This window comes from Oncorhynchus mykiss, chromosome 12 (assembly GCF_013265735.2).
Source record: "Oncorhynchus mykiss isolate Arlee chromosome 12, USDA_OmykA_1.1, whole genome shotgun sequence".
NCBI lineage: Eukaryota > Metazoa > Chordata > Actinopteri > Salmoniformes > Salmonidae > Oncorhynchus > Oncorhynchus mykiss.
In genome coordinates this window covers 28,061,889-28,088,772 of record NC_048576.1, presented here as the reverse complement: position 1 = coordinate 28,088,772, position 26,884 = coordinate 28,061,889, and the positions used below count along the sequence as shown (strand labels likewise).

General features: G+C 41.0%; 1 protein-coding gene across 5 annotated transcripts; it reads right to left on the bottom strand.

The window, feature by feature from the left end:
- Positions 1–381: 381 nt before the first annotated feature.
- On the bottom strand, positions 382–26,533 carry rab6a (RAB6A, member RAS oncogene family). Of its 5 annotated transcripts, XR_002475602.2 has the most exons (9): positions 26,244–26,532; positions 13,817–13,875; positions 10,310–10,363; positions 9,038–9,143; positions 7,797–7,908; positions 7,126–7,219; positions 6,693–6,786; positions 2,222–2,288; positions 382–2,007 (listed from the first exon to the last, which is right to left on the bottom strand). XR_002475602.2 is itself a non-coding variant. In XM_036937312.1 (8 exons), exons 1-8 carry the CDS (start codon positions 26,311–26,313, stop codon positions 1,943–1,945), a joined length of 627 nt encoding a protein of 208 aa, XP_036793207.1. In that variant the 5' UTR covers positions 26,314–26,533; the 3' UTR covers positions 382–1,942. The 5 variants fall into 5 exon arrangements, 4 of the variants coding, with proteins under 4 accessions (XP_036793207.1, XP_021478955.1, XP_021478954.1 ...); XM_036937312.1 differs by lacking the exons at positions 7,126–7,219; positions 9,038–9,143 and adding an exon at positions 9,311–9,416 and having other exon boundaries at positions 26,244–26,533; XM_021623280.2 differs by lacking the exon at positions 7,126–7,219.
- Between the last annotated feature and the right edge of the window lie 351 nt (positions 26,534–26,884).

The following is a 26,884-nucleotide window of genomic DNA, read 5'->3' as shown; positions in this document are numbered from 1 at the left end:
TGGGAGGCTGTAATCACAAACTGATATGAGAGCTGGCAAATGGTGGGCTTGTAGCTTGCTGGTAGGACATTGATGTTGTCAAAAAGTGGATGCAGTGTTGATAGGGAGTGCAGACAGGCAAGATTAGAGTATACATTCTGACTTTACCCAGTAACTTCCCCTTGACATCTAACCATACCTGACAGAAGGTCAATACTCTGTCCTTCACCTGGTCTGAAATGTACAGTACCATACAACACACTACCTCGGTCTGTCCATGTGTCAGACTTCTTAAACATTGCCCCTATTGACCCATATATGTTGTGGGGAAATGATTTAGACTTAAAATATTTTCCACACTAACACCACTAAGTTCACAGGAAATAACCAGACAACTCCCTCTTTCCAGATTGCCTTGTCTAGCATTTATCAATTTATTATTCAACCATCAAAAACAACATTTCAGTTACTAAATGCAGACCTTTCTTAGGGATGTTGATAAGACACTGATGAATTCTAGCAGTGCAAATTATGCGCTTCATTGCACAGAGACGTGGCGGCGCAAAGCAGTTACAGTTTACCTCTAACATCCAGTTAAAACCAGTTCAAAGAAAAAAGGTTACGTACTAAGACTACCAGAAAAAAGTGGACTTTCCTCCAAAAACATACAAACATTGCACTGTTTTTTCTTCAGTTAAATTTGCATTTTGGGGTGGAGTAGAGGGGTAGTGATGTCACCAGAAGAGCTGGGAGACATGTTTGAAAATCAGGTGGTTGACAAAAATACTCTTATTAGCCGTTTAGGGATCATCCCAACAATAATAGTATTAACAATAATACAAATGAAGAAACATGATCTATTAGAAATAAATATTACAAGTCATTATTAAAAATGAACATGTAAAATAATTAAAAGATCAAAACAAAAACAAGCAAAGAAAAGAAATTACTCTAAAGTGTCAATATTATAACAAACCTAACAAAGCTAGGAAAACCCTAAACCATGGAAGCCCTCTACAATTAACACTTTTAAAAGGCATGTCTGCATATATTATGAAGTTGGGTTTGTGTTGAATTTGATACTTGTTTCAATATACAAAAATCTTTTCGTAAACACTACTGTTCTCCAAAGCAATATATTTTCATCTATGATAATAATTGTACTCTTTAGAAAAAAGTAAAGACCTAACCAAGAGATAATAGAAAAATGGCAGCCAAGGTGAAGATAGCCTTCATTCATTTGTGAGGAAAAGTAAGGGACAAATTAAGGACGGTCGTGTAGTGGTAGTGAGACTGCCCTTGTGTTGTATAATGTCACGTCATTGTGGTGGGACTGTGTGTGTGTGTGAGTTCTTGTGGTTTCCCTATAGTGTCGTCATGCCATGTTTCTGTGAAGTGACACTGTATGGCTGCTCTGTGGTGGGACAGGCATTAGAAAGGGAGGTTGTTATGCTCAACTTTCACCCAGTGAGTGATATTGATTGGGGGCTGCTAAACTGTCATAATCCGTTCAGGACCCACTTATGGCAGAAACATTCCACTCAGTATCTATGGGTCTAGGTCCCTCACAGGCTGCCATCATTTGACAACTGTGCAACCAAACATTTCGGTACTACAGAAAAATAGGATACAGTGCTTGATTTTTGGGGGGATTTTGCCAAAGTAGAGTGAAAGATCAACTGAAATAAAATAGCCTTCACATCCATACTGTGCTTGTTAAGCTTAAGGTCATCTCAGTGAGAGAGCGGGTTACCACGACGACAAGAATGATGGACAGGTAGTGTTCTTCTCTTTCAGGCTGGGGAGAAGGAGTCAGGATTCAAGGGGTTCAGACAGAGGGAGAGCAGTCAAGCAGAAAGAAAAGGTACAGTATAGAGAGACATAGGGGGAATGAATAAACCAGGGTGAGAAGGATCAAGAACAAAGCACAGGAGAGAGAGCGAATGAGTGATAAAGAGTTGAGTTAGCAGGAGCAGCCTCCTTCGCTGATGGGCTGTTCTGGGGGCTTCTCCAGCTTTATGTCAATCACTGGGGGAGGAGGGGTTAAGGACCAAGTCAAAGAGCTCAGACAGGAACACATGAAGTCTTTTCAAACACTTCCCATCTTCTCAATATGTTTTAATAGGTTTACAAGCTACCCAATAGGTGGCTGTAAATGTTTACAACCGGTTTCTACTATTGCCACTGAAAAACATGCATAGTCAGTCACACACACACACGTTTCTGTGTAGAGTAAGGATACTGTCTTCTCTGCTCTTGTCCTGTGTGCTCTCCATGCCAGGGAGGGCAGCGGCCACGCGTCGGAACAGCTGCAGGGGAGAGAACAGACCTTGTTTGTCAGAGTCAGAACACTCCAACCTTCCTGCCTTGACACCAGGCCTGCAGCGCTGTGTGCTCTCGTTCTTCTTAGTACGTCGTCATTGGTAGGGCTGACAATTACCATATAACCATGGAACCGGCGGTCATGAATGAAGACTGTCATGAAAATACATTAACTGTAAAAAATGTACTTATTATTTGTGGAATGAACAGCTGACTGAAAACGGGGTGCATGGTTGAGTCCGTTTCTGCTGTAACATGGACTCTACAACGTGGCTCCTTGCTGAAACAAACAAGATGTTGTAAAGTCTAAGGTTGCCTAGGCAACACCCCCCTCCCTGCAGCCTAGGTTGAAGATGAAAAGACAAGAGGATTCTAATACCCCACAATGGGACCAGCTATGCTAGTTGATTTTCTAAAAAGCTTCCACATGGAATGACAACAAAGGTTAGGACAAGTTATCTTCAACCTAGCAGCAGCACATGCAGTCAGGAGTGGAGGAGGAGAAAATGTTTTGTTTTTTTGCTATTCAAGCAGTTATTACGATGACCGCTGTCATTTGTCTGAACAATTAGTCATCCAAAATACCATGACCATCACAACTAGAGGCATTGAATTAAATAAATGTAAATTGGTTTAAGTTGGACAGCAGTAATCATATACATTTCCTCCATCCCATACCTGCTGGAAAGGAGTTTAAGATCATGCAGATCTGATGTATTAAATAGAATCCTTTGATACTCGGAGAAAATCACTTCAAATCAAACTTGGAGTGAGAATTATAAGTTTAAAAAAGATGTACAGTCCAGTGCAAAGGTTTTACGCAGGTGTGAAATAAATGCTGTAAAGTAAGAATGCTTTCAAAAATAGACATGTTAATAGATTAGATTTATCAATTAACAAAATGCAGTGAGTGAACAGAAGAAAAATCTACATCAAATCAATATTTGGTGTGACCACTCTTTGCCTTAAACAGCATCAACTCTAAATACATTTGCGCAGTCTTTGAAGGAACTCAGCAGGTAGGTTGGCCCAAACATCTTGGGAGAACTAACCACAGTTCTTCTGTGGATTTAGGCAGCCTCAGGTGCTTCTCTCTCGTCATGTAATCCCCAGGGATGAAAACTGCCGAGGGCCCAAAAAGGTGACACTTTTTTTTGTTGCACTGAAACATGCAAAAATCCCTGCTAGTGGGAAATGCAGGTTTTAACTAATTAAACAAAGAATATGATCTATATGATCAGTCTCTGTGTGTAAAATAAAAAGTGGTTAATGTGAACCTAATTCACAGCAAAAAAATGTAAAGAAAGCAATCCAATGTAATTTGTTGCTTAGACTTGACACTCAAGTCTTGAGAAAAAAAAACACTAATATTGCAGTTAGCCATGACAGCCTTTATAATAGAACGCTCGTGACCACACACAAATATTGCACTTGGGAAAAAAACATCTTAAAAGTAGAAGATAGAACAACAACAAACAGTCATTCTATTTATGCTCTATTATAGTGGCCACTATAGGCATCGATTAAGTGCACAAGGCTACGTGTGCAAAAATAACTTTCACGGAGTTAAGTATAGTCACCCCCCACAAACACACACACGTTACTTTCAAGTTCAACAAAGCCAATATCTTTGGGCTACACTGCACACTATAACATGTGTCCACAGGCAGAAAGTGTACACTGTTCTACCATGTGCCAACTAAAGTGAGAAAGAGGGAAAGTGTGTGGTGTCCTTTCGCCTCTAGTGGCATCCAGCTTAAGCCAGGCCCAGCTCCAGCTACACTTGATCCCTGAATCCACTTGTTTAACTTTTTATGGCTGGGGGGCAGTATTGAGTAGCTTGGATGAACAAGGTGCCTAAAGTAAACGGCCTGCTCCTCAGTCTCAGTTTCTAATATATGCATTTTATTATTAGCATTGGATAGACAACACTCTAAAGTTTTTAAAACTGTTTGAATGATGTCTGTGAGTATAACAGAACTCATTAAGGCAGGCAAAACCCTGAGTTGAAATCAAAAAAGGAAGTCAGAAATCTGAGCTTGTATGTATTCAGAGTCCCCAATGAAATCCCATTGAGATATGACTGATGTTACACTGTCTAGGGGTTCCACAAGATGTCAACCATCAATAGAAATCATAATGAGGCTTCTATGTTGTTGTGGGAGTGAATGAGAGCAGAATATATCAGATGTCCATCAAGCAGCCATTTTGTGATAGTGCTTTTTCCTCATGGTAGTCACTTGCGTTCCATTGCTCACGAAGACAAGAAGGAATACTCCGGTTGGAACTTTATTGAAGCTATTTGTTAAAAACATCCTAATGATTGATTCTGTACATAGTTTGAAATGTTTCTTCGACCGGTAATATCACCTTTTGAAGTTTTTGTCCGATATAACGCTGACCAGAATTAGCGTTTGGATATGTATACCAAACGCGCTAACAAAAGAAGGTATTTGCACATAAATAACGGACATTTTCGAACAAAACAAACATTTGTGGACCTGTGATTCCTGGAGTGCTTTCTGATGTAGATCAAAGGGAATATTTATCATGTAATTTCTTGTTTATGTTGACGCCATCTTTGCGGCTGTGGTGTTTTTACTTTTGTTTTTGGAACTAGTGAATCTAACGCGCCAATGTAAACTCAGATTTTTTTATATAAATATGAACTTTATCAAACAAAACATGCATGTATTGTGTAACATGAAGTCCTATGAGTGTCATCTGATGAAGATAATTCAAGGTTAGCGATTAATTAGATCTTTATTTCTGGATTTTGTGAATGCTATATTTTACTGGAAAATGTCTGTGCTTATTGTGGTTTGGTGGAGACCTAACATAATCGTTTGTAGTATTTCGCTGAAAAGCCTATTTGAAATCGGATACTTGTGGGATTAACAACGAGAACAGCTTTAAAATTATATAAGACGATAAGACGATAAGAAGATATGTTTAAGGAATTGTAATTATGAGATTTCGGTGGTTTGAATTTGGCGCCCTCTATTTTCACTGGTAGTCGTCATATCGATCCCGGTATCGGGATTGCAGCCATTACAGGTTAACAAACAACGCCTCGTTTTCACCTAATTCTCTCATTCTGAAAATGACACATACTGTAGATGGAAAACATTACTTAACTAGCTAACGAACTAACCACTATCTGTTAACATTTCACACAGATTGTCAGGGTCCAGTAAGCGACTAACGCGTTATAACTTGAGGAACGGCAAGGAGTCGAATACCAGTTAATACAATAGCGAATTGGTTAGGTTACTAATGTTAGCTCATCTGATGTTTGTTAGCTAACGTTACAACGTTAGCTGTTTGACTTTATAAGCAAGATCATTTTTCACAACATTAACTCAATTATTTGATCAGATAAATTGGCTAATGTTGGTCAACATTTCTGGCTAGCTAACAGAGAATTCGATCCAGCTAGCAAGATATTTAACAATGCTAATACTTGTTCCCCCCTCACCTCAAACTTTCCAAATGCCAGTAGTTTTTGGTTACAGCTTATGAAGTACGCATCATCACCTTCTCACCCCCGTCTCCGTGGTCAGACTTCTTACCTAATGTTACCTCTTCGTTACCGTTCAGGGGAGGCGCTGCTGTAACTGACAAGCTGATATTCCAGAGGCCCGCTGATGCTGTAACTGACAAGCTGACATTCCAGAGGGCGCTGATGCTGTAACTGACAAGCTGACATTCCAGAGGGCGCTGATGCTGTAACTGACAAGCTGACATTCCAGAGCGCGCTGATGCTGTAACAGACATTCCAGAGCGCGCTGATGCTGTAACTAGCACATTGTCTCTTCTTCCTTCAGTCACGTGCTGCGCTGCATTCTGTTATGTAAATGATCAGATGCCTCCCTGAGGGTATTGCATGATGGATAAGTATCTGCCTGTACTTCTCAGCATTGAGGAGACCATTAATTCTGACCAAATCCCCAACTCCATTTGCAGAAACTTGCAAGGAACCGCCACCATGCTTCACTGTTGCCTGCAGACACTCATTCGTGTACCGCTCTCTAGCCCTTTCACAAAAAAACTGCCTTCTGCTACACACCAAATATGAATTTGATTTAATTTATTTTGTTCCTTCATTTTGCATTTAGTTAAATCTAATCTATTAACATGTCTATTTTTAAACATTCTTAACTTACAGCATTTTTTCACACCTGCCTAAAACTTTTGCACAGTACTGTATATCCCAGACCGGAGGCCAAAGTGGATGGTCTGTGCCCGGGGGAACATTCTGGTCTTTAGATATTATGGCCAACATGGGATGGATGGGCAAGAGTTCTGAAAATAATCCAAGGACCCCATTTAGTGTAAAGCAAGCCAGATTTAAGAGTGTGAGCACTGCACACACGCATGCTGTGCTCTACCTGTTTGACATTGTAGCCCGTCTTTGCACTTGTTTCAATAAACAGAACATTCAGCTCTTTGGCTCTCTGTTCCCCTTCCTCTGTGGTTATCTGTCTGAATATGTCCCACGACAACAGACACACACATGAACGAGAAAACAAAAGGAAAAGACAATGTGAAGATCGTGAAGGATGGACATGCAGTGTTTCCTCCCGCTACCGCTGCGGCAGCCTCTGCTCCGTCTAAAAGTGCCCACACAGCCAGACTCTCTAAAACACCAGCTTAGCTCCAGGTTCAATACACCACATATGATTCTAATTAAAGGCTCTTCATTATTGTAGCAATTGACCCCAAACCTCTGACTGTGATGAGTGACCTTTTCAAGGGTGAGCCGAGGCAGCAGCAGTGGCAGCATGGACGGAGAGAACGATTCAGCCACACACATACACTCACCTGCTTGACGTTGTATCCTGCTTTAGCACTAGTCTCAATAAACATTACATTTAACTCTTTGGCCTTCCTCTCACCCTCTTCAATAGCAACTTGCCTGTGGTAGATAAGAGGGTTAAACATGCAGAACAGATCATTCGAAAACACAGCCGGACAGCATCAATCACAAAAAAAAATGGGAATAGTACAAAGAAGTTGTTTAAAGGCATAAAAGCATTGAGGGTTATAGTGACAAACCATGTGTTAAAATAAAAAAGGTCCGTTTCATTATCACAATTGTTTGAACACACAAATGGATAAGACTCAAGGGTGAATCTCAATCTGTTGAATCTCTGAATAATGAAACTAATTCTAGGCCATGCTGAGCTCCAAAAGCCGTCTGTGTGTGGACTGTTCAACCCCAGACAGATCTGTCTCTAGAGAGCCTGTACCAAGTGACGAGGCTAATAAGTCCCTGCTTAGCTGTCTCTAGAGGGCAGTGTTTCTCTCGCTTAACACAGGAGGCCCTAAAGGTCTGACAGGAACTCACTGTGGCGCCAGTCTTAATCATTCTACAGTAACAATCAGTCGATTCATTAGTATGCTCTAATGGAGAGCCCTCCAGGACCTTGTCTGATGAGAACTGAAGAACTCTACAGGCTTACTGACATCACCCTTTAGTTATCATGTCACACCTTTTGTCTGCAAGGTCAGTCTTGTTTCCCACCAACATGATGATGACATCACTTCCTCTCTCCGTTCTGACATCATCAATCCATTTTGTGGTTTGCTGGAAAGAGTTGACGTCTGATACAAGAGGGAGGGAGAGGGAGTTCAATGTTAATCTCCAAGTTGTGACAAGTACTGAATTATGGCAAGGAGCAGAAGGACAGAAAGACAGTGTAAATATAGAGACAGTGACAACAAATAAGAACATATCATTAAACTACGTAAATCCATCTCCCATTTCCTATCCATCTAGGATTCTCTTATTATTTAGCCATATCCTTGTATTCTACCTTCCTGTCTGTCTATCTTCTCATCTGTCCAGCTAGATGTGGTGTTTGTTTTTCTGAAGAGACAGACTTCCTCTTCCAGTTAAATAGCCCTGCTGCAGCGCCATGTCTCCTTATACAGTATCTGCCCCTAACGGTCCTCAAACACACATGGTAGGAGAGACGTGAAAAAGGAGACATCTCTGAACATTACATTGAAAGGCTGCAATATGTTAATTTCATAATGGGCAAAATAGGCCTCTGAAGCAACATCAAAGTTGCCAATACCAATTATTTGAATTAAACCAATAAGACACTTCATTCTTTTGTACGAGTGTGACAACAGAACTAGCAAGTAATTGGAGGCAATAATGGGGGAAAAAACAGACATTAAGAAAGATAGCATAGAGAAATCAAGATAAAAAGGATAGAAAAGAAGTGATAGGTTGCTCTGTTGGGGAAAACAAGATAAATCTGCCATCCATGTAGTCATGACCACAAATCTAAGAAACCACTAGACTATGGATTAAGTCAATGGTTCTTTAGTATTACAGATTTCACCAACTGATATTGTAGCCTAATTGGGTTTGCATGTAGTATGCTACCGAATGCTTTGCGCTCCTAGTATCAATAAACAGATTAGAATAATCTTTTTATATTTATTACAGAAACAGAAGCTTTCAGACAACAAAAAATGCAAAAAGCTAACATAAAAAAAATACGGACTTGTTCAAGTGGACTCACATACAAAAAGAGTGGGAGGGAAAACATCTACAAACAAGAAAAGGGGACAAAAAGGAGGAAAGATATCTGGAAGGATAAAGAGGGTGGGAAAACAGAAAAAAAGAAGAGGGACTTGAGCCAGCGGTGAAAAATGAGGACATCTTTTGTTTTGGTCAGCATCGTTCCATCACTTTTCCATCAATAGGGGCCGCACTCACTTGTGATGTCATAGACTACCACAGCCACGGTGGAATCTCGTATGTAGCTAGGGATCAGACTCCGGAAGCGCTCCTGGCCAGCTGTGTCCCAAAGCTGCAGTCTCACCTGAGCAGCACGTTAGCACCAGCACACAGGGAGAGAAGGAGAAGGGGAGAGATGGCGGAGAGGAAGAGGTGGTGGTAAGAGAGGGGAGAACTGGACGAGGGTTGAGGAGGGGTGGGGAGGGGCACGCACGCACGTCGAGTGGGCGGGGCGCGGAGGCGAGTACCTACTTGTGATGTCGTATACTACGACAGCTGCGGCAGAGTCTCTGATGTAACTGGGGATGAGGCTACGGAAACGCTCCTGCCCAGCCGTATCCCACAACTGCAACCTGATCTGTTGCGGATGGGAGGGGAAATAAAAGAAAAGGAAAAGGAAAAAGAAAGGATGAAAAGAAAGAGAGAAAACGAGTGCAGAAACAAAGGAAAACATGAGGTAAGAAACCATAAAGAGTAAGGAAATAAAACAAAACCTAATCAACTCATGAGAGAAAAAAAGAGGGAGAGGGCTGCATGCAGGGAGTGTGTGACCATAGGAGGAGTGGTGAGGGCCAAGGGAATCATGGGTACTAGGCCTCATTTCTGAAATGTTCTTCCCTCGTTCAAACTTGATGTTTAATTTTAACATGAGAATGAAGAGAATATGAGCAGATGGGAAAAAGGGAAGAAAATAATGAGTGTCTGGAGAAGAAAGCTAGCAGGAAGGAAGACGCAAGGTAAGCGCCAATCCCAGGCCAGGCCGGCCCTCTGGCTTCTTTAAGGTGCTAGTGTGTGCACTGTCTGGTGTGTGTGTGTGTGTGTGTGTGTGTGTGTGCGCGCGCACACACACTGTCTGGTGTGTGTGTGTGCACTGTCTGGTGTGTGTGTGTGTGTGCGCGCGTGAACCTGGGCCAGGATAAGACACTGTTAGAGCAGACAGAATCAGGTCACAGGATACCCAGTATCATCAAAGTCCCAGAAACCACCAGTGGCAAGGACTCAGGGACCTGTGTGATTGGGTGGGGGGGTGTGCGTGCGTGCCAGTTGAATGGGTACATTTTTTAATTTCAATGAAACTGGATTGAAGGGAGACATTTTTCAAAATCACCGTAATGAAATGTAACATTATTCAGTCAAATCACAATGCCACAGTCATGACTAACAGACTAATTCCTCTCATAATCAATATATTATGACAAAATCAGCATGCTACCACTCAATGGAATTTAAAAAGGAGAAAATAAAACTTACTGTTCGGTCTTCGAGGTACATGGTTTTAGACAAAAAATCTATTCCTATTGTGGCCTGGAAATGTGAAAGAACAAAGAGAATGAGACAGAACATTCTAACAATTATGATGGTAGATTGATAAGGAAAGGCTTGAGTACTGTACTTAAACTAAACTGAAGGAACAAACCTATTGCCCATGCACCTAAAAAAAAGTTAAGTAACTGGTTCCACAGCTTTTTAAGTTTACTCAAATTTTCAATCAAAATAAAAAAAAGTGTTAGCTGAATCGAACATATATAGGTGGCCCAAAATTAGCTCCAACTTAAAAAATAAATTAAAAAAAAAAATAATAATTAAGTATGCAAAAATTTAGTCTGATTTAAATTGTGGGTTTGCTCAACTTGTCTCATGTTCATTCAACTACAAATTATTATTATTTGGGCATCTTCACTAAACAAGGTTGCGGAACTAGTTACACAATGTGCTTTTGACATAGTAGAAAAAAATTGTAGCCTTACATTTGACAGACATGATTACATTGTGCATATTCAACTATACAGTAATTATTATTCAACATGTCCTGATTTGAACTCACAATCTCTTGTAGAGGTTGGCTGATTAATTAGGGCCGATTTCAAGTTTTCATAACAATCGGTAATCAGAATTTTTGGACACCGATTATGGCCGATTACATTGCACTCCACGGGAAGACCGCGGCAGGCTGATCACCTGTTACGCGAGTGCAGAAAGGAGCCAAGGTCAGTTGCTAGCTAGCCTTAAACTTATAAAAAACAATCAATCAATCTTAACATAATTACTAGTTAACTACACATGGTTGATGATATTACTAGTTTATCTAGCTTGTCCTGCGTGGCATATAATCGATGCGGTGCCTGTTAATTTATCATCGAATCACAGCCTACTTCGCCAAACGGGTGATGATTTATCAAGCGCATTCACAAAAAAAGCACTGTCGTTGCACCAATGTGTACCTAACCATAAACATCAATGCCTTTCTTAAAATCAATACTCAAGTATAGATTTTTAAACCTGCATATTTAGTTAATATTGCCTGCTAACATGAATTTCTTTTAACTAGGGAAATTGTGTCACTTCTCTTGCATTCTGTGAAAGCAGTGTCATGGGTATATGCAGCAGTTTGGGCTGCCTGGCTCGATGCGAACTGTGTGAAGACCATTTCATCCTAACAAAAACCGTAATTAATTTGCCAGAACTGTACATAATTATGACATAACATTGAAGGTTGTGCAACGTAACAGCAATATTTAGACTTAGGGATGCCACCTATTAGATAAAATACAGAACGGTTTCATATTTCACTGAAAGAATAAACGTTTTGTTTTCTAAATGATAGGTTAATAATATGGTCGTATTTCTGTGCATTTCTGTGTGTTTATTATATTAGAATATAGTCTGATTTGATAGAGCAGTCTGACTGAGCGGTGGTAGGCAGCAGGCTCGTAAGCATTCATTCAAACAGCACTTTCTTGCATTTGCCAGCAGCTCTTTGCTGTGCTTCAAGAATTGCGCTGTTTATGACTTCAAGCCTATCAACTCCAGAGATTAGGCTGGCAATACTAAAGTGCCTACACGAACATCCAATAGTCAAAGGTGTATGAAATACAAATGGTAGAGAGAAATAGTCCAATAAATTCCTATAATAACTACAACCTAGTACCTGGGAATATGGAAGACTCATGTTAAAAACAAAACAGCAGCTTTCATATGTTCTGAGCAAGGAACTTAAAATGTTAGCTTTTTTTTACATGGAGAAGAAAGTAAAAGTGCAATATTTGCCAACACTTTGTTTTTGCATCATTTAAACCAAATTGAACAGGTTTCATTATTTGAGGCTAAATTGCTTTTGATGTATTATATTAAATAAAAAAGTGTTAATTCAGTATTGTTGTAATTGTCACTATTACAAATGTATATATAAAAAAATCTGCCGATTAAAATCGGTATCGGCGTTGAAAAATCAGTCGACCTCTAATCTCTGGCTCACGGCGTACCAATCTTCCTGTTACGCCAGCATGTGTGTGTCAATGACTGATTTCACATGTATTGCTACACTTTGCAATTCAAAGTAAATCTCGGCTGTTAAAAGTACACTCAAGTAAAACCATTTTATTTATTAGCCGGCTACCACCCGGTTACTCAACCCTGCACCTTAGAGGCTGCTGCCCGATGTACATAGACATGGAATTACTGGTCACTAATAAATGTTTATATACTGTTTTACTCATTTCACATGTACAGCGGCAATAAAAAGTATGTGAACCCTTAGGAATTACCTGGATTTCTGCATAAATTGGTCATCAAATTTGATCTGATCTTCATCTAAGTCACAACAATAGACAAACCGTGTGCTTAAACTAATAACAAATTGTATTTTTCAGAAGTTGGGTGATGCAACAGGACAATGACCCAAAACACAGAAGTAAATCAACAGAATGGCTTCAACAGAAGAAAATACACCTTCTGGAGTGGCCCAGTCAGAGTCCTGACCTCAACCCGATTGAGATGCTGTGGCATGACCTCAACAGAGCAGTTCACACCAGATATCCCAAGAATATTGCTGAACTGAAACAGTTCTGTAAAGAGGAATGGTCTAAAATTCCTCCTGACCGTGGTACAGGTCTGATCCGCAACTACAGAAAACATTTGGTTGAGTTTATTGCTGCCAAAGGAGGGTCAGCTAGTTATTAAATCCAAGGGTTCACATACTTTCTCCACCCTACACTGTGAATGCTTACACGGTGTGTTCAATAAAGACATGAAAACGTATAAATGTTTTTGTGTTATTAGTTTAAGCAGACCGTCTACTGTTGTGACCTAGATGAAGATCAGATCAAATTTTATGACCAATATATGCAGAAATCCAGGTATTTCTTGCCACTGCATTCTAGTCAATACCACTGACATTGCTCGTCTTTAATATGCATATATTTCTTAATTCCATTCTTTTACTTTTAAATTTGTGTGTATTGTTGTGAATTGTTAGACACTACTGCACTTTTGGAGCTAGGAACACAAGCATTTCGATTCACCCGCAATATCATCAGCTAAATATGTGTATGCGACCAATAAAATTGGATAATTTCTAGTAGAATTAAGATATGAGACAAGTTGAGCAAACACATTTTAAGAATTTTTGCCTGTTTTCTTAAGTTGGAGCCAAGTTTGGGTCAACTAAACATGTTCATTGTAACACTAGCCAAAATGTTACTTATTTTTAAAGGCTGTGGAACCAGTTAGTTAATAATATATTAGTTTAAATTGTATTTATTTTTTTACAGCGTAGTCAAGCGCAGCACTACCACACCGGATTCAAATGGCTAATCATAAAGACTGACTAGCTGAATCAATTGTGTTTGTCTGGAGCAAAAGCCTGCACACTCTGTAGTAGGACCAGGACTAGGGTTAGGCATTGAGACCAATGATGTAATAAACCTAGCCCTAACTATCATATCCAGATTCAACTCTGTATGTGTGGTCTAGCCTCACCTGGTAGGTGTTGTCGAAGCTGTCGTACATGAACCTGGTAATCAATGATGTCTTCCCCACTGAAAAACAAGACAGGCTCATGTTATGACCAACATAACAAGCATTTCGCTACAACAAGCATTTCGCTACACTCGCACTAACATCTGCTAACCATGTGTATGTGACAAATAAAATTTGATTTGGATTTGATATTTATAACCCCATTAATCTGTTTAATAAAACATGTACTATAGTCTTGAAGGGCAAGTAACACACCAGTAAGGCTGGCAGATAATACTGACAAAACAGACACTGACAAGTCTCATTTCACATAGCCAACAAAGAAATAGAATGAATCATTCCATTTCTATGAACTAACATGTTCCAGCCTGATTTGATGCATCAAATCTCCAGCAACTCCTTAGTCAATTTGCAGGCCACAGCTCAGCACAACTGTATGACTTGATTCCACCAATCAACCATCAAGAGGCCTGGAGTAAGAGTCCAGGAGGAGCTGTCAGTCTGTATGCTCACCATAAGAAACCCAACACCACAATATAGACTGCAAATCAACAAGGGATTTCTGAGTGAAAAAACAGCAAAAATGACATAAGAAAATCATAAAACGTTTTTTGTATAGACTTGGAAAAAACCCTCTAAGGAATGCTGGGAGAATGCTGGGCTGGCGGTGCCGGCCCAGACCTGGCCCTCTGACACCAACACTCCTTCGCTCTGCACTGGCATGTGACAACACTAAGGGAAATTAAAGGGGGATTAAAAAAACAGGGAAGAGGCAGAGGAAAAGCAAGAAGAATGGACAGCATTTTGTTTCATTGCGCCAGTCTACCACATTGTGGAATGCACAAGTATTCATTTCCAGTACAACCTCCCTCTCCCTACTCCTTTCTACCGCTTCCATGTATGTCTCACCCGGCCACTATCATATTACTGCTGTGTCACTGTTGAACCTGGCTGGGTAGCCTCAAGTCATGTATCCTGAGCAGAGCTCTCAAAAACACAGCCTCGGGAGCAGTGTCCAGAATCACAGTGCACACAGCAATCTGTACCATCAATATACCACTACACTAAACTAGAGGTCGACCGATTAATCCGATTTTTATTTTTTTAAATACCTTTAACTATGCAAGTCAGTTAAGAACTTATTATTTTCAATGACGGTCTAGGAACGGTGGGTTAACTGCCTCGTTCAGGGGCAGAACGACAGATTTTCACCTCGTCAGCTCGGGGGATCCAATCTTGCAACCTTACAGTTAACTAGTCCAACGCAATAACAACCTCCTCTCTCGTTGCACTCCACAAGGAGACTGCCGGTTAGCGCGAGAGCAGTAAGCCAAGGTAAGGTGCTAGCTAGCATTAAACTTACCTTATAAAAAACAATCATAATCACTTGTTATCATCAACCATGTGTAGTTATTACAAGATATTATCTAGCGTGTCCTATAATCTAACTGAGCATACAAGCATCTAAGTATCTGACTGAGCGGTGGTAGGCAGAAGCAGGCGCATAAACATTAATTCAAACAGCAGTTTCGTGTGTTTTGCTAGCAGCTCTTCGTTGTGTGTCAAGCATTGCGCTGTTTATGACTTCAATCCTATCAACTCCCGAGATGAGGCTGGTGTAACCGAAGTAAAATGGCTAGCTAGTTAGTATGCGCTAATAGCGTTTCAAACATCACTCGCTCAGCCTTGGGGTGGTTGTTTCCCCTTGCTCTGCATGGGTAACGCTGCTTCGATGGTGGCTGTTGTCGTTGTGTTGCTGGTTCGAGCCCAGGGAGGAGCGAGGAGAGGGACGGAAGCTATACTGTTACACTGGCAATACTAAAGTGCCTATCAATAGTCAAAGGTTAATGAAATACAAATGGTATAGAAGGAAATAGTCCTATAATAACTACAACCTAAAACTTCTTACCTGGGAATATTGAAGACTCATGTTAAAAGGAACCACCAGCTTTCATATGTTCTCATGTTCTGAGCAAGGAACTGAAACGTTAGCTTTCTTACATAGCACATATTGCACTTTTACTTTCTTCTCCAACACTTTGTTTTTGCATTATTTAAACCAAATTGAACACGTTTCATTATTTACTTGAGGTTAAATTGATTTTATTGATGTATTATATTAAGTTAAAATAAGTGTTCATTCAGTATTGTTGTAATTGTCATTATTACAAATAAATAAATAAAATAAAAAGGCCGATTAATCGGTATCGGCTTTATTGGCCCCCCAATAAATCGGTATTGGCGTTGAAAAAACATAGTCGGTCGACCTCTACACTAAACAATATTGGAACGAATGTGTGCAGGATTTGAGCACGAGGGACAGGCAGTAGTCTATATTTTGCTACATTTAATAGGCCTACTAGCTAGGGGAGGTGGCTCAGCCTGACCTTTTGGTCCTGTCATTCATTCAAATACAAAATTCTTCTCTGCAATGCATTCCTCAGTCAATTTAGAGTATGCCTAATCTCTATGTCTATTGGTTATCAGGAAGATAATCAGGCAATCAAATAACAAATACAGACAAAGCTGAAGAAGAGGTCAGCCTGCCCATTGTGTGACCTCTAAAATACACCTAGGTCAATATGTGTGGCCCTATGGCCAGGGTGGGAAATTAACGTTTTGGTCCACCAGCAACTGTGGCAGGTAGATACGTTTACACACACACACAAAAAAAACAAAAAACATCCTCCCACTGTCAACTGCGTTAATTTTCAGCAAACTTGTGTGTAAATATTTGTATGAACATAACAAGATTCAACAACAGACAAACTGAATAAGTCCCACAGACATGTGACTAACAAATGGAATAGTGTGTACCTAAACCAAGGGGGGGTCAAAATCAAAAGTCAATATCTGGTGACCACCAGCTGCATTTAGTACTGCAGTGCATCTCCTCATGGACTGCATCAGATTAGCCAGTTCTTGCTGTGAGATGTTATCCCACTCTTCCACCAAGGCACCTGCAAGTTCCAGGACATTTCTAGGGGGGGGGCCTAGCTCTAGATCAAATAGGTCCCAGACCTGGCCATGGCAGAACACAGACATTCCTGTGCCCATAGGCGACGTTGTTGCCGGTGATGTCTGGCGAGGACATGCCTTACAACAGGCCTTCAAACACTCAGTCCAGCCTCTCTCAGCCAATTGCGGACAGTCTGAGCACTGATGGAGGGATTTGGTGTTCCAGGTGTAACTCGGGCAGTTGTTGCTGCAATCCTGTACCTGTCCTGCAGGTGTGATGTTCGGATATACCGATCCTGTGCAGGTGTTGTTACGCGGTCTGCCACTGCAAGGACGATCAGCTGTCTGTCCCGTCTCGCTGTAGCGCTGTCTTAGGCATCTCACAGTATGGACATTGCAATTTATTGCCCTGGCCACATCTGCAGTCCTCATGCATCCTTGCAGCATGCCTAAGGCACATTCACGTAGATGAGCAGAGACATTGAGTATCTTTCTTTTGGTGTTTTTCAGAGTCAGTAGAAAGGCCTCTTTAGTGTTCTAATATTTCATAACTGTGACTTTAAAATTGCCTACCGTCTGTAAGCAGTTAGTGTCTTAACGATCGTTCCCCAGGTGCATGTTCATTAATTGTTTATGGTTCATTGAAAAAGCATGGGAAACAGTGTTTAAACCCTTTACAATGAAGATCTGTGAAGATATGGATTTTTACGATTTATCTTTGAAAGACAGGGTCCTGAAAAAGGGAAGTTTATTTTTTTGCTGAGTTTACATATAGTTGAAGTTGGAAGTTTACATACACTTTAGCCAAATACATTTAAACTCTGTTTCACAATTCATGACATTTAATCCTAGTAAAATGCCCTGTTGTAGGTCAGTTAGGATCACCACTTTCTTTTAAGAATGTGAAATGTCAGAATAATAGTAGAGATTTATTTCAGCTTTTATTTCTTTCATCACATTCCCAGTGGGTCAAAAGTTTACATGCACTCAATTAGTATTTGGTAGCATTGCCTTTAAATTGTTTAACTTGGGTCAAATGTGTTGGGTAGCCTTCCACAAGCTCCCACAATATGTTGGGTGAATTTTGGCCCATTCCTCCTGACAGAGCTGGTGTAAATGAGTCAGGTCTGTAGGCCTCCTTGCTCGCACACACTTTTTCAGATCTGCCCACAAATGTTCTATATGAGGTCAGGGCTTTGTGATGGGCACTCCAATACCTTGACTGTTGTCCTTAAGCCATTTTGCCACAACTTTGGAAGTATGCTTGGGGTCATTGTCCATTTGGAAGACCCATTTGTGACCAAGATTTAACTTCCTGACTGATGTCTTGAGATGTTGCTTCAATATATCCACATAATGTTCCTTCCTCATGAAGCCATCTATTTTGTGAAGTGCACCAGTGCCTCCTCCAGCAAAGTACCGCCACAACATGATGCTGCCACCTTTGTACTTCACAGTTGGGATGGTGTTCTTCGGCTTGCAAGCCTCCCCCCTTTTCCCCAAAACGTAACGATGGTCATTATGGCCAAACAGTTATATGTTTGTTTCATCCGACCAGAGGACTTTTCTCCAAAAAGTTTCTGCAAACCGTAGTCTGTCTTTTTTAATGGAGCTTTTTGAGCAGTGGTTTTTTCCTCATCAAATCTACACACAATAACAAAAGCAAAGGTTTTGAAATTCTTGCAAATGTATTAAAAATAAGAAACAAAATTACCTTATTTACATCATTATTTAGACCTTTTGCTATGAGCCTCGAAATTGATTCAGGGTCTTCCTGTTTCCATCCTTGAGATGTTCCTGCAACTTGGAGTCTGTGGTAAAATTCTATTGATTGGACATGATTTGGAAAGGCACACACACACACACACACTTATATAAAAAGGTCCCACAGTTGACAGTGTATGTCAGAGCAAAAGCCATGAGGTCGAAGGAATTCTCCGTAGAGCTCAGAGATAGGCTTGTGTCAAGGCACAGATCTGCAGCATTGAAGGTCCAAGAACAGTGGCCTCCATCATTCTTAAATGGAAAAAGTTTGGTACCACCAAGATTTCCTAGAGCTAGCAACCTGGCCAAACTTCGCAATCGGAGAAGGGCCTTGGTCAGGGAGGTGATCAAGAACCCAAAGTGGTCACTCTGGAGGTCTGTCAGAGTTCCTATGTGAAGATCGGACAAACTTCCAGAAAGACAACCATCTCTGAAACAAGATTCTCTGGTCTAATGAAACCAAGATTGAACTCATTGGCCTGAATGCCAAGCGTCACACCTGGAGGAAACCTGGCACCATCCGTGAGGCATGGTGGTGGCAGAATCATGCTGTGGGGATGTTTTTCAGCAGCAGGGACACTAGTCAGGATCAAGGGAAAGATGAAAAGAGCGAAGTAGAGAGAGATCCTTGATGAAAATCTGCTCCAGAGCACTCAGGACCTGACTGGGGCAATGGTTCACCTTCCAACAGGATAACAACACTAAGCACACAGCCAAAACGACACAGGAGTGGCTTTGGAACAAGCCTCTGAATGACCTTGAGTGGCCCAGCCAGAGCCTGGACTTGAACCGATCTAACATCTCTGGAGACACCTGAAAATAGCTTTGCAGCGACGCTTCCCCATCCAACCTGACAGAGATTGAGAGGATGTGCAGAGAAGACTGGGAGAAACTTCCCAAATACAGATGTGCCAAGCTTGTAGCGTCATACCCAAGACTCAACGCTGTAATCGCTGCTAATAGTGCTTCAACAAAGTACTGAGTAAAGGGTCTGAATACTTATGTAAATGTGACATTTCCTTCTTTCCTCTTCACCACCCCCCAAAAAAGTGTTTGCTTTGTCATTATGGGGTAGTGTGTGTAGATTGAGGGGCAAAAAAAAAGATTTTATACATTTTAGAATAAGGCTGTAACGTAACAAAATGTGGAAAATGACGAGGGGTCTGAATACTTTGAATGCAGTGTAGTGTAGCAAATGGTCATCTAAACTGCTGTGAAATATATTTTCCATTACCAAAAATATTTACATTTCAGCTGGTGTACAAAATCAAAAGTAAGAGGCAAAAACAAAAACGGGAAGCATAGAAATAAAACAGATCTACCGCTTCTTACTTGCTTTCAAATGAGAATGATAGATCTAGAACTCACATTGCTATGTGAATTTGGTCAAGTTTCCCAAAAAGATAGATATCTATCTATAGCAACTTCAACAATGATAGCCCCTTGAATCATTCAGAGAAGATGACGGTTTTGGCTGGGAAGAATGTGGACGTCTTTACTGTCGTGTAAAAATGGGTACAGAAAAAAAGCTGACCCACTAGGAAGGTGCAACTGACACTTCAGCGTGAGAACGACACTTATCAAGAGAGCTAGTTCCACCCATTCCCCATCTCTATAGCGAGCCCTTCATCTGGCCCACTGAATGTTGTTAACCTCAGCCCAAAGAGAGGATACGAGAGCAAAGGGAGGGTGGAAGACAAATGACACAGAAAGGAATGTGTAAAGAAAAAAAAAGTGTGAGTTGGCCTCAATTCTCAGCTTTAAAGCTCCCCTTTCTCTCACACCTGTTTTCATTATTAATATGCTCTGCTGGCAATCTATGTACCTCAGTGTGTGGGTGAGTGTCTGTGCCCTCCCTCTTTTTAAAACAGGTCAAATATCTTCCTTAGAAGACCAATCCTAAAACTCACATATCCTCTTCTCCCAAACCCCTCATCCTTCCCAGACCCCTCCCAAACCAGCAGGTTCACCCCTCCTCCCATTTCCCTCATGGTAAGACATCTCCCCCCCCCCCCGGACACAAGTCTCCTGTCAGCTCTATTCCCCCTATACCCGTTCCCACTCCTATTGTTCTGTAGTCAGTGCCAGGGGGCAGACAAAGGCGGTCTGCATTTGGGAAAGTTCAAAAGAATGTTTAATGAGCCAAAATGCAGAGGCCCACCACTTCCTAAACACAAAATTGTATTTGGTCTTTCATTGAATTAATAAACACAAGAGTTGTTTGTTAACACATTTTTACTTACCAGGTAAGTTGTCTAAAAAGTGGGAACACTTTACAGCAACAACCTGGGAAAGAGTTGCCGGGGCGATGATAGTTGAAGCTGGGGATGATTAGGTGGCCAGGGTAATATGATGGCCATCTTGGGAATCAGCCAAGACACCAGGGTAAACACTCCCTCCCTACTCTTATCAGGACCTCGATTTAACATCTCATAATTATTGGGAAGGGTAGGCCTAACTTGGTAGGGTCTGGGTTTAGGGTCAGGCCATCCTCTCAAACATGTCATTACATTAATAAGACTTAATTGTGAGAAAAAAAAATGGAAAGTAAAGCAGAGGAGGCTGGTGGGAGGAGCTATCGGAGGATGGGCTCACTGTAACGGCATAAATGGAATGGTACCAAACAAGAAATTGAAACAAAGTGCCTGACCCTGTTCCACTGAGTCTTCCCACCTGCCTCCTCCGATGCAAAGTCACTTCAAAATCTATACTCAGCTTAATGGGAGTCTGTGGATAATACATATCAAACAAAAATCTGGAGTGTGAAATGTATTGTGTGTGAGTTTCCCAGCGGTGAGGGATTTATACTGACCAGGCCTATGTGTGCACATGAAAAGGCAGTAGATAGTTTGTCACCCTGATCCAGTGTCAATCTCTCACGCCAGTGCGGAAATCCACATTTACATAAATGTCTGTGGGTGAGGTCAGTAGGGGCAGGACAATATCAGTATCTCCATACTCGTTAGTATCATCATTAACTTCTTTAGCACCGGTTCTAGTTGCATGCATTCAAAATGAGTAGCTTTTCTTTTGCAAAATAACTATGAATTAACTAACTTATTTTGAAATAATTGTCAACATAAAACATCAAATTAAGGTGTGGGACATTCACTGTAATACAAGGAACAATAGCAGGTGTATTTCGCTCCAGTAGCTGGCATATTCTGTCCGTTCATAATTCACTTGGGGCGGCAGGTTAGCGGGTGGTTAGAGCGTTGGACTAGTAACTGGAAGGTTGCAAGTTCAAACCCCCGAGCTGACAAGGTACAAATCTGTCGTTCTGCCCCTGAACAGGCAGTTAACCCACTAGGCCGTCATTGAAAATAAGAATTTGTTCTTAACTGACTTGCCTAGTTAAAATACATGTGGGAACATACTGGCTCTCAGAACCCGACAACAGAAAGAGTTGGCCAATACTATCCGAGAGACTGTTTGGGAGGAAATTACCTCAGCCCTCAAATTGCAATTAAAAACTACTTAACCCCTTGCACTGCTCACTTCTAAAGTGGATACAGTGCATTCAGACCACTCGACTTTTCCCACATTGTTACATTACAGAATGATTCTAAAATTGGATTCATTTCTTGCAAAAATATTTTTTTTTATTTAAAACACATTTACATCTGGTTTCCTCCAGATGTGATGCTTGGCATTCAGGTCAATGAGTTCAATCTTGGTTTCATCAGACCTCAGAATCTTGTTTCTCATGGTCTGAGAGTCTTTAGGTGGCTATTGGCAAACTAAGCGGGCTGTGATATTAATTTTACTGAGGAGTGGCTTCCATCTGGCCACTACCATAAAGACCTGATTGATGGAGCGCTGCAGATATGGTTGTCCTTCCGGAAGGTTCCCCCATCTCTATAGAGGAACTCTGGAGCTCTGTCAGAGTGACCATCGGATTCTTGGTCACCTTCCTGGCCTGGCGGACAACTTGAGGAAGTGTCTTGGTGGTTCCAAACGTCTTCCATTTAAGAATGATAGTGGCCTCTATGTTCTTGGGGACCTTCAATGGTGCAGATTTTATTTTAAAGAATAAATGCAATTGATTCGATTTTTATTTGATTTGAAGGCTGATGCTCCCGCCTGAGAAACTCGCTCCACCCTCCAGTCAAACCAGCTCCACTCACATAATCTGATCCACGCACAATCTCGCTGTGATACTGCCCTCAGCACAAGACAATGATGAGAACACCCCCTCAATTGGGTAAAAGGAACACATTATTATTGCTGAGCATTGGATTTCATTATTATATTGCCTATGTTCAAAGACATTTAGACAATGACTCCACGCGAACTAAAGAGGTACGGACAAAATAAAGTGCATTAGGAAAATATTATAAAATGGATTAAATACATTTTTTTTAAATTGCTCAATCTACACACAATAACCCATGATGACAAACCGAAAACAGGTTTAGAAATTTTTGCAAAAAAAACTGAAATATCTTATTTACGTAAGTATTCAGACCCTTTGCTATGAGACTCAAAATTGAGATCAGGTGCATTCTGTTTACATTGATCATCCTACAACTTGATTGGAGCCACATGTGGTAAACTCAATTCATTGGACATGATTTGGAAAGGCACACACACACACATATATAATGTTCCACAGTTGACAGTGCATGTCAGAGCAAAAACCAAGCAATTGGGTCGAAGGAATTGTCCATAGAGCTCCGAGACAGGATTGTGTCAGAGGCACAGATCTGGAGAATTGTACCAACAATTTTTATTTTATTTTAAATTCAGCAGCATAGAAGGTCCCCAAGAACACAGTGGCCTCCATCATTCTTAAAAATGGAAGAAGTTGAAACCATCAAGACTCTTCCTAGAGATGGTTGACGGGCAAACTGAGCAATTGGGGCCTTGGTCTGGGAGGTGACCTAGAACCCGATGGTCACTCACAGAGCTCCACAGTTCCTCTGCAGCACTCCACCAATCAGGCCTTTATGGTAGTGGCCAGACAGAAGCCACACCTCAGTAAAAGGCATGACAGCCCTCTTGGAGTTTGCCAAAAGGCACCTAAAGACTCTCAGACCATGAAAAACAAGATTCTCTGGTCTGATGAAACCAAAATTGAACTCTTTGGCCTGAATGCCAAGCGTCACGTCTGGAAGAAACCTGGCACCATTCCTACGGTGAAGCATGGTGGTAGCAGCATCAAGCTGTGGGGATGTTTTTCAGCGGCAGGGATCAGGATCGAGGGAAAGATGAACAGAGCAAAGTAGAGAGATCCTTGATGAAAACCTATTCCGTGGCACTCAGAACCTCAGACTGGGGGCAAAGGCTCACCTTCAAAACAGCTGTGCAGTGATGCTCCCCATCCAACCTGACAGAGCTTGAGAGGATCTGCAGAGAAGACTGGGAGAAACTCCCCAAAGACAGGCGTGCCAAGCTTGTAGTGTCATACCCAAAAGACTTGAGGCTGTAATCGCTGCCAAAGGTGCTTCAACAAAGTACTGAGTAAAGGGTCTGAATATTTATGTAAATGTGATATTTCAGTTTTTATATTGTAATACATTCGCAAAAATTGTCATTATGGGGTATTGTGTATAGATGAGGGGGAATTTTTTTTTAATACATTTTATAATAGGACTGTAACATTACAAAATATGGAAAATATGGAACAAGTTAAGGGGTTTGAATACTTTCGGAATGCACTGTATTGAAGTGCCATACAGACTGAGGTTGCTTTCTTGTGCGGCTACAGCACATTGTATCCCTATGGGCTAAACTGTTGAGGATAGATGGCCAGTCCCATATGGGCTTCCACACAACCCCCCCCCCCCCCCGTCCGTCCGTCCGTCTGTCCGTGTTACCCAGCAACAGCCCCAAAACATTACTGCTCTAGAGGAGATCTGCATGGAGGAATGGGCCAAAATACCAGCAACAGTGTGTGAAAACCTTGTGAAGACTTACAGAAAACATTTGACCTCTGTCATTGCCAACAAAGGGTATAAAACAAAGTATTGAGATAAACTTTTGTTATTGACCAAATACTTATTTTTCACCATAATTTGCAAATACATTCATTAAAATTCCTACAATGTGATTTTCTGGATTTTTTTTTCTCATTTTGTCTGTCATAGTTGAAGTGTACCTATGATGAAAATTACAGGCCTCTCTCATATTTTTAAGTGGGAGAACTTGCACAATTGGAGGCTGACTAAATACTTTTTTGCCCCACTGTATATTTGAAGTGTAGCATGGGTTCTGGTTCCAATATCGCTACCTGTACATGACCATCTGATCATTTATCACTCCAGTGTTAATCTGCAAAATTGTAATTATTCGCCTACCTCCTCATGCCTTTTGCACACATTGTATATAGACTCCCCCTTTGTTTTCTACTGTGTTATTGACTTGTTAATTGTTTACTCCATGTGTAACTCTGTGTTGTCTGCTCATACTGCTATGCTTTATCTTGGCCAGGTCGCAGTTGCAAATGAGAACTTGTTCTCAACTAGCCTCCCTGGTTAAATAAAGGTGAAATTAAAAAATAAAAAATAAATAAAAAAGGAGGGGGATGTTTGTTGCTGACAGTGGTATATAGGATAGCCTACGATGAGAGGAACAGATTGACGTACAGCCCACCTCCATACCAGCCCACCCCCTCAGCAGTGATGTGATCAGGCTGGTCACCCAGGCTTCACAATGCATCATTCCAGTCCTTGGTTCTCCCTCAATGCACTTTCATACTGAAAACCACAGGCCTTAAAAATCAGGGTGGTTCTGTCTGCAATGTATGTTGTAGGAAAGTTGGGTTTCAGGTATACCGGATCCATCCAGCATATACAATAGCTCAAATTCTCAGAATCAGAGATAGGCAGATTGTTTCATAAGAATGGTGATGCTTTTTAAAATCACAATTGCCACCACATCATGAGAATAGAGAGCTGTTGAAATGTACAATATGAAGAACCCACATCAGAGAAAAAGACAGTGCTGGCTGGCTGGCAGGCTGGCGCCAATAAATCAACCATATAACGTTGATACTTGGTTTGACATGCAATGAGACGTCTTTCTTGGCACAGAGGCTGTCTTTAGCAAGAGTGACGACTGAGATGGTTAGCACCAGAAACTCTACAGCCGCTCTGAAAACCAAAGACAAATCTGACTGAATAAACACACCAGAGCAAACCCTAGCTATACAATAGCGGCTAGTTATTGTAGTCGTAGTATGTAGCATCTAGCTAGGTTAGTGGTTCATGTATTGATTTATTTTAGCTAACGTTACAAACCGACTGACTGTAACTAGAAACAATTAGTCTCCCAACAACAACTTGTTAGTTTAGTTAACTTGCTAGCCTAAATAGCTAGCTTCCTGACCTGTGTCGAAAACATTAGTAAGAATAACTGGCTTACACTGCCAAATAGTTAGCCAACTAACCATAAATTAGTTAGCAATGTAAACATTTGATATCACCGAAAGGTTAAGTTAAATATCAATATTCGGTAATCGTAGCTAGCTATATAACTGAATCGCCATGGTCTCAGTTGTATGACAGTCGGTGGATATCGATTTTTAAAAAAAAAGAGACTCGCCCAAGATGAACAGGGCTGGCATTAGCTAGCTAGCCAGCCAGCTAAGTTAGCAAGCTTTTGATCACATAGCTAGCTATTTAGCGAACTCCGTGTTAAAAATATGTCTCATTTTCAACCTTGGCCGAACGTTACATCATATAGTTTTCAGTTGTACACTTACCGCTCTGCTCGCCAAGAAAGACTAATTTAAATTTCCTTAGAGGGTTTCCAAAATCTCCTGCCGCGGTCATGACTGCAGTATAGTTAGGCAGGCAAAGGCAAGTTGTAGACTGTGGGAGAAACACACTAGGGCCCTTCTTCAGTGAGCTAGCTAAATCGCTAGCTAGCCAGTTCGTTAGCTACCTAGCATTAAGCAATGCTCCTCTAGTGCAGTATATTGGCCAGACTGGCAGTCGGCGAGTTTAATAGGTAATTGGCTAGCTAAACCTCAGCACTCCCCCCAGTGTGTTGTGAGCAACATTAGCGTGAGCAACAATAGTGGAATCGGCGGTTACTTCAAAATAAAAGTCACCAATTGATCATGCAAACGGATTTTAAAAAAAAGAGTAGAATCATGCCAGAATTGGCCTAGATAATGCTAAACAAGGTTGAAAAAGACAATTATTAGTTAATTTGACAAAAAAAATCTGTTTAAGTGACTAATATTAGTGTAAACTCTACATAGTTGTGTTTTGTGAGTGTCACTCAGGAGGCTGATACCCCATTTTCATGGGTGCACAAACCATAGATTAGGCTGTACAGTGCAATATTTTTTTTATTTGACCTTTATTTAACCAGGTAGGCTAGTTGAGAACAAGTTCT

What these genes read in the sequence shown, in the direction of transcription:
- rab6a (XM_036937312.1), bottom strand. Translation starts at nt 26,313, where the DNA reads ATGACCGCGGCAGGAGATTTTGGAAACCCTCTAAGGAAATTTAAATTA. An exon ending in TGTACCTCGAAGACCGAACA is followed by an intron (nt 9,417 to 10,309) that starts GTAAGTTTTATT and finishes CATCCGCAACAG; the next exon opens with ATCAGGTTGCAGTTGTGGGA. An exon ending in CGTAGTATACGACATCACAA is followed by an intron (nt 7,909 to 9,310) that starts GTAGGTACTCGC and finishes CTCTTGTATCAG; the next exon opens with ACGTCAACTCTTTCCAGCAA.